This window comes from Perca fluviatilis, chromosome 3 (genome assembly GCF_010015445.1).
Source record: "Perca fluviatilis chromosome 3, GENO_Pfluv_1.0, whole genome shotgun sequence".
In the NCBI taxonomy this organism is placed as follows: Eukaryota; Metazoa; Chordata; class Actinopteri; order Perciformes; family Percidae; genus Perca; species Perca fluviatilis.
Genome location: NC_053114.1, coordinates 34,466,867 through 34,481,474, shown reverse-complemented (window position 1 = coordinate 34,481,474; position 14,608 = coordinate 34,466,867). Strand labels below are relative to the sequence as shown.

At 42.7% G+C, this 14,608-nt stretch overlaps 1 protein-coding gene across 1 annotated transcript in view; it reads right to left on the bottom strand.

Moving 5' to 3' along the window:
- insyn1 (inhibitory synaptic factor 1) overlaps nucleotides 1–11,724 on the bottom strand; it is a 45,648-nt gene extending 33,924 nt beyond the window's left edge. Inside the window, exon 1 of the mRNA XM_039795541.1 lies at nucleotides 11,497–11,724. Coding sequence (XP_039651475.1) covers nucleotides 11,497–11,640 — 144 coding nt within the window. The 5' untranslated portion in view covers nucleotides 11,641–11,724. The remainder of the gene's footprint in view (nucleotides 1–11,496) is intronic.
- Nucleotides 11,725–14,608: the final 2,884 nt, after the last annotated feature.

The following is a 14,608-nucleotide window of genomic DNA, read 5'->3' as shown; positions in this document are numbered from 1 at the left end:
GGTTTTTGATAATTTCTGCTTCAAACTATATTTATTTTAGAGGTGCACCAAATCCAGATTTTTGGGGTTCGGCCGAATACCGAATCCACTGGTTAAGATTCTGCCGAAACCGCATACCACATCCTACTCCCATCTTCAGTCCATTAACACAGTAAACACATTAATAAAGTAAACGTCGTCCACAGCCTCTAAAATAGTTAACTGTAACAACGTTGTTGAATTCACACGCTCTATTCACATCGTAGGAAAGCACATCGCTATCACCAGGTGAGTGACAATTTTGTTTTGCAAATTTTTGCTAACCAGTGTATGACGAAGGCACGTTGGGTGGGTGAAATTAGAATGCTAACGAGCAGCAGCCGGCCGTTGGTGACTCCGCTCCCACTGTAGGGAGACTCATTTACCGAGAGAACAGCTGACAGCCCGGGAGAGGCACTGTCTGGTTCACACAAGTTTTTAGCTGTGACTGTCCTTCCTTTGCCGTACCTGAAGTTGCTGCATTTTGGCTGCTGTCTGTAGATTCCTTCGTGCACAGCTCGTACTATTCTTTCGGATGTTTCATTCGCAAATGTTTTAACAGCGGCAATGTTGTGTATTTTTAAGGGTCCTCGCTCAACACACAGGGTGAAAAAAGGAGCTGCAGCAACGAAAATAACAAAAATATGGTGTTTTTTGAAAATTAAACATGTAAACCTATTCTGATATAACTTCTAAATACAATTACGAACCTGAAAATGAGTATAATATGGGCACTTTAAACCCAGCCCTTGGCAGCAATTCCAAGGGTAGCGCTTCCTCTGTCTTCACCGCTATTCCTGTAGGAAAAAAATGGCACAGCCAGGGCAGAGTGGTCTTACCGCAGCTCATGTTTAGGCAGCTTTACCTGTACTGGGGACGGCAGAGAGCAACATGCTCTGCAACTTTTTCAGTTAACGGGGAAAGCATGGCTGATAAAGTGCTTGCAACTGCGGTTGTTTTTCAAAACGCCACGCAGACAACGCTTGCTGCAGTTGCAGGCTCTCTGCATCATAACATGACGAGCCAGTTCGTACACATCTATTTTTAGTTACAAATGTGTGTGAAACGGTTGCACTGTTGAGCCCTGCCAAAACCCAAACATATTTGATTAAAATACAGTGTAAGACAAATAAAATCAACAAGTTCTCACATCAAATAGAAAGTTGTAAAACTAGTTAAAAGCAAATGGTAATGCCTGGGCTGTTAGCATTTCGAGACCCTTGATCAGATAATTCTTTTTATAACCATGCAGTCATCTGACAACAGAAACGACTTCCCACAGGCCTCCCACCTGTGATCATTGACGATTGTGTTTACCGGAGCAGAAACAATAAGAAAGTAGCCACAAGTCAGTGTGTCCATGTGACTTTACAAACAAGAGTCTACGGTATGACAACAGTGAATAATAATACAGAACACATGTTCTGATTTATATATATATATATATATATATATATATATATATATATATATATATATGTATGTGTGTATATATATATATATATGTGTATATATATATATATATGTATGTATATATGTGTATATGTGTGTATGTGTATATATGTGTGTATGTGTATATATGTATATATGTGTGTGTGTATATATATTATATATATGTATATATATGTATACATATATGTGTATACGTGTGTGTGTGTACTGGTCAAAAGTTTGGACACACTTTAGCAAATTGGCCAAATTAGATTTTTTTTCCTAAAAATATAGGGAATTAGTTGGAACGCCAACATGTTGGAAACAAAGAAGACAATCCAAAAAGTTATTAACCTTGGGAATTTGCTAATGCATGTTTATCAGTTAAAAAAAAAAGAAAAGGTTTTTCCAATCTGCTTTTTGCATAATCATAATTAGGATTTTTCTCTCTAATCAGAATCTGCTGCACACAATCTGCCACAGCCCACATCAACCTGCAGTCCCATACCCAGTTAATATCCTTGAGAATAACAGCAGACCAAAAAGTCAAATTGTTATTCACCCTCATAGACCTTGCTGTATCGTCTACTTTGCATAAAAGTCAGAAATCATGGGCTTCATCATCTTGGCAATAAACTGTCAACTGCACAGGTGACTGCGCAGATGACAAAAAATATTAATCACCCAAACAGTTTGACATGTTGCGTCCCCGTCTGCTCTTAGCTGTGAGTCTGAATAATTAGCCTGTCCTCTGTCTGTGCCTCTTTCATCTTGCCCTGCATTAGATGGCGCGTTGTCATGCTATTGACAATGACAGTGGTGGCAGCCATCCATGCCGTGCCACCGGCAGAGTGTGAGCTGCCAGTGCAAGTCGATGAGAGAGAGAGAGAGAGAGAGAGAGAGAGAGATTCCAGAAACATGTAGAGCTATCTCTGAAGACGCTCAACAGGGTTGATTTTGTCGTTTTACATCTTAGACTCGGGGATTGTAAAGTTGTTGCCCTTCACAGGGAATCACAGTGACTTTGGTGAAACATTTACAAACATTATGACAAAGGTCACTTATAAGCTGAGCAAAAAGCAGAAACACAACTACCGCTGACTTTTTACTGAGAAGCGCAACTAATGATCACTTATCACTTACACAACAAACTTATTCACCTGCAGCCTCAACACCGGCTCCACCAACACTTACTGACACTATCCCTGCTCAATGCTTAATAGGCGGCCATCTCCAATGAAATCGAACACCGCCAGCTCAATTTGCAAGCTAACAACTAGCCACCTAGCCAAAACACAGCTGAGCTTCATTCTTCATAAACCCACTAAACGTTTTCTAAAATACATTAACATTTCAATGATTTTTTTCCTCCCTCATGCTGAATGACTGAAGACTTTAAATGTGTCAAACTACAAGCACCCATTGATTCTGCAAGTGAGGCTAAATGTATCTCCACATAAGTTTATTCCTCCCATGATAGTTTCCTTGTGCAGTGGCTTATTTGTTTAAATTATGACACATTTTAGATTCCTTTTTTGAATTTCAATTCATTGGACTGCCACAATAAAGTGACACATGCTCTAGCATTTTACAATAAAGAACTTTGTGGAAAAACGGATAACCTTTCAACTGTACACAATGATAGAAACTATTGTTACTAGCCTTTTAGCTGCTGATGTAGCGGTTGTGTACTCTTCGTGCGTTGTGTATCAATGAAAAGTGTACTCTTTTTATCTTTGGCTCCGACCAGCCGTTTATTTCCTGATGATTAACACAGGATAACCGTTACAGTAGTTCTCCACAGTTCAGCCAGTCTCACACGGAATGCTAAAACAAATAAGAATGTAGTGAATTTAAGCTAAAGTGAAGCTAGCAAAAACGTTACATGTTGACATCAAATGAAGGGAAGAACACCGTTTAAAACAATGAAAGAAACAAAATCAACATACTGCATTTACTCAAGTAACTGAATGCTGAAGATAAATAAATACAAAACAGTTTTATCCATAAGAAGGTGATTCAAATAAATATAACGGAGCTAATGTTAAGGCAGCTTACCATGGAGACGCCACATGCACACTGTAAATAAATTTTGGGTTGCACCGCTCAAGTCTGCAGGGGCACAGCAGAGGCCCAACCGATACACACACAACCAGGTCTCCATGGCAACCACTTTTACTTCTACAATAAATCTCCTGAAAATAAACTAATTTAAAACAAGATTAAAAAATATCTGTATAAAAGGAGACAGTTATCAGGTTAAAAATAAGTTGATCATATAAAATGTATTTTGAAATGAATAAACAGTGATAGTGATGGCAAGTGAAGTCATTAACACGCTACGCTGAAATTAACTAGCAAGTGAAGAAGCCAAACATTATTCTATTGTTCAGGAACTTTCTTTAAAATGCAGAACAAACTACCAGCTTTGCATCGTTCAAATATCATAAAAGTTGAATGTCCATAGCACTAAGAAACCACTTGTGAGTTATCTGTGAAAACCTGCTTGACGTTATATATTATGTCAGGAGGATGGACATGCTATGTGCATAAAGTTGAAAAAATTTTAAGGCCAGAGGATACAGCTCAGTTGTGTGCCATCTGAGTTCAGCTATTTCTGCTGGTTAAACCTGAACAATCTCATTGAAAACTGGGTTGATTTATGATGCATCGCAGACTACGGCTAAAAATAAATGGAAGGACAAAAAAGCCTCCTGATGATCCCTCAGTATAACACAGTTCCAAAGATTTTAGCTGGATTAAGCTGCTACGCTGGTGAGTGAATTGGCCCACGCTGCTCTGAGCACTCTCACAGGCTATGGAAATTGACGAAAACATAGCATCGCTTTACATTATTTATATTTCTCATTATCTGTATTCTTGGTAAAATAAAAAAATCAGTATCCACACCAGGTGAAAGAGACAGTCTGATGGCCTAATGGAGAGCAAGCTGTCCCTCTGCGTACAGTATGCTTTGACACAATGAAATGATGTAGCTATTCTCGGAGGCTGCTTGTGCACTTCGATGGATGCCATTTTTCACACCATTAACTACAGCCTACTGGTTTTATTCACAGCACAGAGATAGGCCAAAACAATCCTAAACACGCCCACGAACGAGCACGATTGCAACAATTGATCTAAGCTGTTCCACCCAGTCTGTCGCAATTCTGTGCAGCTGGAAAAACCATTATCTCCATCCACCCTTCATATCTCTCTCTCTCTCTCTCTCTCTCTCTCTCTCTCTCTCTCTACTTTGTCTCTCTTGCACATATTCTGTGTCTATCTTTTCTCTGCCCTTAACTCCATTTTTCATCCTATTCAGCTTAATTCTTTCCTAGGGACACGCAAAAGGGTTCATGGCTGAATTGCAAACATGCATGGTCAATTTTGTATCTGTAACTAGCCCACAGTAGGCATGTTGGTTAAAAAAAATCAATGAGCAAGACGAGTGCAATTTTTGAGTGTTTACCTCAGCAGAGGTCTAACCTAAAGCCCTCATTACAGTCGATGCTGAGTGCAGAGTTCGTGCAGGGAGGCAGAGCTCAAAGGGCCAGCTAATCCAGTGGGTCTTACAGGCATATTGGGCTAGTCAATATGCTGGGCCTGCATCCTAAAGAATCTGAAGCTCCACAGCAGAGCTAGGTAAAAGAGGCTTGGGGGAATGCTTTGCGTGGTGCTGTTTTATTCTCTCCACAGCTCTCAAGGTTAGATGCCACTAAAGTCGTAACCCGTTGTTTAAGGCTACTCCCTCCCTCCTCACTTTTACTGCTTACTTTTTAATATGGGGATCTAGGAATTAAATGATGATGTTGATGTCATTGCAAGCTAGTCTTGGTAAAAGAATCAGCTAAATGCACAAGATGTTTAACATCCTTTCCTTTCGTTAAAGGAAAGTGATGGGCTGCATTTGAATCAAATCTTCGGTTAGTCAGTGGGGTCACCATGACGTTTTTGTACCAGAAAACATTAGCATGACTGGGGCCAGATCAGAATTCATTTAAAATCAGTTCAGCCAAGAGGTGATCGGACAGAAGCAGTATCTCATCAGACCTGAGAAGGATTGAGATTCATTCCGAGTGAAGTGTATGTGGAGCTCAGCTCAAGGCAGCAACACAGGTGTGGAGATGGCAGGGTATTTTATGTTCAGCAAAGAATAGATAAGGCTTGAGGTACCTTGTTCTTGTTGTTTTCCTGAGCAAAGAGAACTCCGCTTGAGGCACATCAGCAAGTTTAATTTAGGAATTTAATTTCCACACACAAAAGAGGTCAGACAAGGAGGGACAAATTGACAGACACAGCAGGCGGGTACTTGTCATTTCTTCCAAATGGCTTTTAATGAGAAGAAACCCTTTGGCCCAGGTATGTCAGGTTGAAGAGTACTTTCCTGTTTGAGTGGTGAAGCTTTCAGTGTTGCCCACCTACTGTTGTTGGAGCTGGTCGACATGTTCACAGGACGTATCGACTGGGCCAAAGCCTGCATCAATCTGAAATAAATTCACTCTCTGGTGGAATAACAGACTGGGCCATCCACAATGGAGATCACTTGGCTGTGGGCAGCTGGGCAGTGAACCCACAGCACTGGTGGCCAAGTCAACATGGTTGCTTTGTGGGAAATGATCCACCAGGACACAGCTTTGTGACTGATTGTAATTTCTGAATGTAGGCATTCATTTGGACAAACAGAAATAACCAATCTCCTGCCAAGATCATGTGATATTCAGCCACACCTAGTCATCATTCACTGTTGTATTAAACTGGGTTTGTATTTATAATGTAGTAGACACACTTCTTTGTGAGATGTACTTGTTTTCCTCATATTTTTCCCAACTCTGTGACTATTAAGATTGATCTACTTAAATTGAAGATTAAAGATTTATCCCAAGTATTGGATTGGGAGAAAATCTGGAATTTGTAAATATTTTCTATAAGTACTTACTAATATATTACTATAATATTAACTGAAACATTCAATTTTATTGTATTACATGCCTCTGCAGTGACACCCTACAGCAATCAACAAATTTCCCAATATCTTTGCTATTCCCTTTAACAAAATATTCGTAATCGGATGCACTATTTCATAGAGAGTGTGTTTACCAGCGAGGTTGATATTGTTTTACTCCCCCGAGTGAAATTGCTAGTGATTACTGAAGTCCCCCTCATGGTTCAATGTTGAAATATTCTTGCTAGGCAGTTTGCTGCTCCCTGCCCTGCTCAGCAGCAGCATAAGCAGGGGGAAACACACAGTGAGGAAAGGATACGGCCCCTGCAGAAAAGAAATGGCCCTTTGATTTTGGTTTTGGTCTCCCTTGGGCTGCCTCTGGGTTTGGAACAGATTTGGTTCAGTGCTGAGCGCGGAGCTTCAGCAGAGGGGGGACTATGGTTCCTTTGACGTTGATGTGTCATAACTGGTTTCAGTCTCGATAAGCCACTGGCTGGCTGATCTGGGGCCAGCTGTTTGGAAACCCTCACTCTCGACCACAAGCTTTAACAATGCAGCATTTAAAGATGCCTTAGACATAAAAAAGAAAAAGCACCGCACTGTAGCCTTTCCGATCGAATCGTTCACATGGCAGTTTTCTTTGACAGACTCCATTTTAGCACAAATGCCCTGATTTGACAGCCATGCCAACAGGATCATGCGGATGATATTGGGTGATGAATAGAATATGAAAAGACCACCCCATTTCTTTAATGTGAGGTTAAATAAGATGTGCTGCTCCTGCAGATTTAGTGGTAGGCTATGCTTGTCGAGCACAAAGTTGACTGTTTGTTCTAAAAAGAAGCAAAACCTTAAAGTCCTGCTGCTGCTGCTATTTACAGGTGATCTTCAGTAGATCAAACACATTCATGAAAACACTGCATGGTGGCCAGTCTCATTAATAATGCTGTTACTCAGGACTTAATTCCTAAAAAGCTGACATTTGGAGGATGCAGTTTTTACCTGACACTAGTGTTTTCCTGCTGCCTCCCTCCTGTGGTGTAAGCCAGTCTCCTGCATTACGACGAGCATGTGCAGACAACTACTGCAAGGCTGACTGATAGAGGCCAGTATCCTGGACGTGCTGTACTCTGCTACTGATAATTGCTCTTTGTCCAGCTTATATTCACTCCTCTCATCTGGAGCTTTAGTTCTACGAGTCCTGATTGCCTTCCTGTGTTCATTTGACTTGAGCCGTGCACAGACGTGCAGCATCATCTGCTCGCGGTAGGATTCTGCATAATAACTACATCCACATAATAACAGTCCATCATTTCCGTTTGGTTCCATATAAAGATGTGTAGCTCACTGCCAATCTCCCCTCTCAATGCCACTGCATCTTCTCCCCAGTCTTTTTTTTCTTTTTTAGCGCTTCATTAAATTCTTTCAATTTACCAGTCTGTATGTCTCTAATAACCAACATGAGTGCACTCCTACATTTGTGTTTCCTTAGCTCCCCTTCTTTCTGTGAAATTCAGTTTGAGGAAAAGGAACAACTCAACATGAGCAATTTCCGAGGTTGCTTTGCATCCTCTTTGGTGTCATTATTTTCCCCTCAGACTTCTATGTCCAAGGTTGAAATGATACCTAAATGAAATATTTCCTCTGGAGTTGCCACTCCTGCCAGTGTTATTATTACAAATAGAGAAGTTTATCAGTATATTACCTTCCAATGTCCTTCCTTTACATCCTTTTCATTTTGCCTGCCATGACGCGTGTAATGGGATTCACAAGCAAGACAGGCTGCATTTTACTGTAATAGGCTTTTGAAGGGAGCAATCTTGAAAAACTGTGTGCTCGGTTACATTTGTCTTTGACATGTAAAGGAGATTTATTGTCTGAGACTGTAACTGTGATGCTTAAATTAGAACAATCTCTCTAATAAAACAGCGTGTATACAACTTTCATATAGATTTGTTCAGTATAATGCTGTACATGCATCGTTTTAGAGACAGCCTATAATGAAATATCTTTATTTGCTAGCTTGGGGGTACTGTAGGTAGCCCCATGGAATGGGTTGCTAAATATCTGTAGATTTTAAAACACCTATAGCCACAGAGCCAAATTAACTTAAAATATTGGACTGCACCTGTGGAATAAAGATGTTACCTCTTTACCTGGTAAAATACAAAACCAGCATTAACTTACCTAGGGACCAGAATACTAGAATGGTTAAAACTGCTCTACTCTGTGAAGATTAGACAACAAAAGTCTCACATACATAAATGGAAATTTCCGAGGTATTGCTTTTTAATTACCATTCATTATTGCTCATTTCTCAGGCTCCCTCAAAATGGCTGTTTGCTGAGCGTTTTCATTAGAAATAAGCATGCAGAATATGAGATTATTAAAGGCAGGTTTTTACTATTGTATAAGTTTCAGAATGCAATGCACTTGGCACCCAGGAACAAAAATCCCCATTTACATGACATTGATCGAAGTTTAATGTAGGTTCACCACAGAGTTGTATTAAACTGCACTGAGTGCGGTTTATGTTCCAAACTCAGGATGATGAATTCTGGCAGACAAGAAAGTAAGACCAATGGATGACCCCTTTTTAAGACTTTTTTTTGCTTGTCTGAGGGGTAGAATCAGTGGATGTGAAGGTCTTCCTAAAAGGGCAGTTCTGGTTATTTTCAACATGTGTCTTAGTTTCCTAATTTATATCCTTTTCACTGTGTGCTGTAAGTCATTTTGAAAAGTCAGAAATCTGCAACCTTACTTGATTTTCCCTCCCCTGGACTTCTCACGAACCAAGCTAAGCAAATCAATTTACAAAATGCATTTCAACAATTTTCTGTGTCACCTACTTTTTATGTAAGATTCCCCTGAGGCCTTGTTAAAAAAGTCCTTGGGGTTTGACATATTTATTCAATTAAAAACTGGTAAACAATTTAAAATGTAGTGATAAAAGTATTATTCCCTGCACTCTAATCGCCTAAAAAAACAAAATCTGCAGAACATACATTTTTTTACGGTTAATGCATAAGGCCACAAAGACCAGATGTCTAACACTTGACTAGAAAATCTCCCAAATGTTCTCATTTTAATTAATGTAGAGGTAAGGACTACATGGTATAAATAAAGACTGCAATATGCAATGTACGCATCTTTGAGGCGTTGAAAAAAATCTGAAAATTGAATGTAGGCCGATTCTATTGCAGTGTTACTAATCATGTGTTGAAATTACCATTGATACCATGTTGAATTCACCATTTCACCCATTGGCACAATGACCCTGTACGTGTGTGATATTGAGCTATGAAAACGGTACTGTGAAATAAGCATTGTAACCGACTAGTAACTTCCTAATTTCGGGGCAGCTACGTGCTTTGGAGTGTCAGCTTTGACTCCTCAGAGCAATGCAGTATCTCCAGTTCCCCAAAGACCTTGTGGGATATAATCAGTCATTACTGCTCCTGCACCGAGTTATTTATTTCACTACATTCACACGGCAATTCATCATTTATTTATGTGACAGTTGTTATCTATTATGTTGTTCCTTTCATGTGGCCAAGAATGAGAGATTTTATGGAACATTAGGCTTCCATGCATCTGATGGCGCTACACTGATTCTGTTTCTTCATCTCCCTTTGATTCCGTCTGCAGTCTCACAGGTCAGTTAATTGCAGGATATTGATACCAGAATTATGACTGCCACTGCAGCTAATATGATTCCTTAACCATTTCAATATGGGTGATTGTGCTCTCCCAATAAAAAATGACATTTGAGCCACTGTGCAGAGCCCTCCCTAATGGGGTCTGGGATAAGAATGGTAATATGCGTTGGAGCTGGCAGAGGCACAGGCCGTGTTTTTGTTTATAAATAGCTCCAGCCAGCATTATTTCACTTGCAGTTGTCCCATAATCATCAATCACTCCTGTGTGCAGGCCGGCTTCTCCTGCTCACCAGAGGGAAGGTGCACTGTGAGCTGTGCCCTTGCACCTCCAACTGTGCAAGTACATAAAGTAGAGCGTGGTGAGTGGGACAGAGCTAGGAGTCAGGGAGAAGAGGGGGTGTGTTGGGGGGGGGTATCCTATGTGGTGATGGAGTGAGTTATGGCAGCTGTACCCTGGCTGTTCTAAACCCTCCTCCTTTAGGTCATTACATGCGCTAACATCCACCATTTAACTTCTTCAACACATTTCAAAAAAACACACACACACACACACACACACACACAAACTCCCTCTGAATCCCTGATCAGACGCAAGTGGGAGGCTAATCATGTGATATGCTTGGAGAATGTGGGATAGGTCGGACACAACTGTTTGCTCAGGTTTCATTTGTCTCTGGCTCTCTATCTGCCTTTGTGTCTTTCTTTGCGTGAAGAGCCCACAGCTTTGAGGACACTGCAGGGGAAGATGCAAAAGATATGATGAGGGCCATTTTGTACTCTCACACACATGAACAGATGTGCTCTGATCATCAGCCATCACACACACACACACACATTTGTTTAGTCCATATACTTGTAGATGCATGTCGGAGAACATTGCAACGTATCTCTCTTTGCTGATCCTTGGTCAAACTGTGCACTGTACACACAGACATTCACACACACAAATTGCCCAGTGTTTCCATGGCAGATGCGAAAAATACACTAGGAATCCAGCTGATTCTTAACAAAATGGTTATATAACTATTGTGGTGCTAAGTCTTGTATCTTATCTAAGCCTGCCCCTGTGTTTCCTTTTAGCCTGGCTTTGCTGCTTTTCAACAGCACTTCACATCTACTGTACCTCCCACAAGACACCACTGAACACACGAAGGGCATTTGTAAGTGGCGTTAAGCAATTGTTTGGTTGGAAAAGGAAGACAGCCTTGCTGCGGTTGTAATCAACAATATCATCTTGCTACAAAACAAAAAAGTGAGATCTCATCACTTTCAAATCTTAATCAAAATCTCCACGCTGCGAAATATTATTTTACACTTGATTAAATGCAGCCTACTTGAGAAGCACACCCATCTGGCACCCACATTCTCTCCCTGCCTCCGTCTCTTCCTCCCCTTGTTCCTCTCTAAATCCCCACAGAAGCCTGATAAGCGTTTCAACCTCACCTCCCGGAGTTCCTTGGCCACATCCTTGAGCTCTTTCAGAATTCCGTCCAGCTGGTCAATCACCATCTTCATGTGGCTGCGGATGCGTTCTCTCGGGCTGGGGGTCTCAGAGGTGTCCCGGGCCGGAGCACTGCTGAGGGACATCCTTTACAGGGCGACGTGGGGCCAGTGGCCAACAGGCTGAGGGCGTGGGGGAGCCGAGTCGGGGTCCATGTCTTTGGCTGGGGGGGGCGGGGGGGGGGGGGCGCCCCCCCCCCCCCCCCCCCCCCAGGGGGCCCCACCACCACAAAAGCACCTGGGCAGCCAAAACACCTTGCCTCGCCCGCACACTCGGCACAGGGTCACACTCTGACATCCATGCCCTCTGGTAGATGCTTCCAAAAATGAAGAGAAAATAAGCATGGGAAAAGTCAAACGCTGTAAATCCATGGAAAAGGAAGAGGAAAAAACACATGGGCTAAAGCTGGTATGAAACTCTTACATAATCGTGTTGGGCCAACTAATGTGTCAGTGGGTACGTTTGAAATTGTTCCCGAGGAGGTGCTATTTAAAAAAACCTGTCTATACAGTGAAGAGACTTTTTCCCTTTTCCACTTGTCCTGTACAACCTTTTTAACTTGTGAAACACAGCGACATAATGGCAGGCTAACATACAAAAGTGAAAGCAGAAAAGGGGTTCATATGAACCCTTACATAGAGAAAGCTATCCAACGTAGATTAAAAAAAATAAAATAGAACTCCCAGTCGTGGCACAATTTTCGAAATGATCGTGTTCTACATTATTGGTGGCCAGCAGGGACAAGGCTTTCTTTCTAAATATAGTCTTTTTAGTAAGGGCTACTGTCTTTTAAGAGGGAAAGCACAGATCTTGTTTGGAGAAAGGGGGATATTCCTCTGTGCTGTGTGGTGTTCCCCCCCCCTTCAGGAAAAATAAAAAGATTCTCAGTAGAAACTCACATCACAATAAACTTTGCTCCACATCCATTTTCTTTGCAGATGATGACTTAATCATGTTGTCCTTCATTTCTCGTCCATGAAAGCGAGGAAGGTAGGTGTGTTTCTTTTTCACAGAGCGTCCAATCTCCCAAAAAAAGGCAGGGCTTATTCCAGGTGGCGTGGGATCAGAATGAATTGATTTCCAAGCCAGCGGAACGTGACCTGTGATGAGAATTTGTAGAGGGATAACAAAAAAATCTGTCGGTGAGACACAGTTACAAGGGGGCTGGAAGGCGAACGAGCACCTTCTCCTGGAATTCGGGTGGCAGCTTGTCTTATGCAACAGCGCTCTCCAAGTCCTCTCAAAAAACACTGACCCACAGCAGTCCACAGGGGTGTGCCCAAAAACCAAGGGAGCAGAAACAGAAAAGGATTCTCTTCTTCAGTTGTTGCTAAGGGAACCCGGTCTGCCTCCTTGTGCTGTGATTGGATAATTATTTTACTTATTATCCGTGTAGTGTATGGTTTCTCTGTGGACTCTTTTCAGAGAGGCAGAGAGCTCAGTGCCATCCAGCAGGAAGAGATAAATCCCATGAAAGCTTCCCAGAGGGGACCCAGAGAACAACCAGGGGGGAGAGCTTCTCGCCAAATCCAGGGCGATGCCACTGCCACGGGGCGTGCTGGCCAATCACACATGGCACCTGGACAGACGGGAAGAAAAGCAATCACTTATTCTCTCGTGTCTCCTCCTCCTTTCCTTTTTTATTCCTCGTTCTTTCTCTAAGTCATTGCAGCATAAACCATCAACAACAGTAGAGTGAAAGAGACCCCGATATGGATGGGAATTAACTGCGTTGGTGATTTTTTTAGCTGCTGTCAAAATGCATCCCTTGCTTCAGCAGCACTTGCCTCACCTCCACACAAACACATGCACACACGCACGCCAGAACACACACCTACTCACCTTTCCTGTGCATCACTTTGCTGTTGCTATGCCCAGAGCTCACTGTCCACGCACAGCAGGATCATTCAAGCTACACACAACCTGCTGGTTCTTTAGCAGTCCCTCTGTCGCACACACTAACATCTTCTCCTCTCGCCGCTTTGCTCCTCTCTCTCCCTCTTTTTATCTCTCTGTCTCACACACATTCACACTCACGCTCTCTCTCTCCCTGACATACACACACCCCACACACACACACACACACACACACACAGAGTTCTCTCCCCCTACTTACTGTCTTGACAGAGAGAGAAGCTTCTGTCAGCAGGGTTATTTCACTCTGAGGCTCTGGCTCATCAGAGGAGTAGAAGTGGAGGATGAAGCTGTGGAGGAGGAGGAGGCAGGAGGCATGAGATGGGAACGATGAATGGCCCTGATAGCACTCTGAGAAGGGAGAGAGGAGGCTGAAGATGACTAAGAGCCCGAGCCGCGAGGAGAGCTACTGTTTCGGATTGCGATGCTGCCGCGGCCGCTACCATCACTCAGATAACTGTGCTGCCGAAAGCCGTCACCAGTCAGCGTTTGCCTGCACCGGGAGGCAGCAGACACAACGGCTGAGCTGCTGCTGTAAAAAAAAAAGAAAAAAAAGAAAAAGGAGCTGTGTGATTCCTATGACAGCCTCTCCCTCGCTGCCTATCCGCCTGTTTTCGTCTCTCTCTCCCCCCCCCCTTTCTGTCACTCTTGCTCTTTCTCTTTCTCCGTCCCCGTCTCTCTGCCCCTGCGCCCTCACTGTGTCCTCGCTGACTGCCAGATGAAGGGAAGCTGATGCCAGAGTTTATCGTGGGGCTCAGGCTCCTGCCAGGACCACTCGGCTGTTCTGCTCGGCTATGTGAAGGAGGGGTTTGGTGCTTTAAAGGCACAGTGTATCCTCCTCTGCCTCGCTGCTCTCCTGTCTTCTCCTCTCTGCTGGCGTCCACACTCCCTCACTTTTACCTCTCACACTGCCTATCTAGCCTTTGTCACAGGTCTATCAAGGGTGTTATCTCTCTCTCAAATCAAGATGAAGTCCTCTTCTGCCTCCAGCCAAGCAGTCTCTGAGGACGGGGTGTCCAAAAATCCCTGGCTGTTACATCATTAATATACAAAGCAGGTTGGTGTTTGATGACCTCATCTGACAGAAATAGTGAGGGAGGGCCAGCATGACTTTTTCTCTCCCCCGTCCTCTTCATCAGC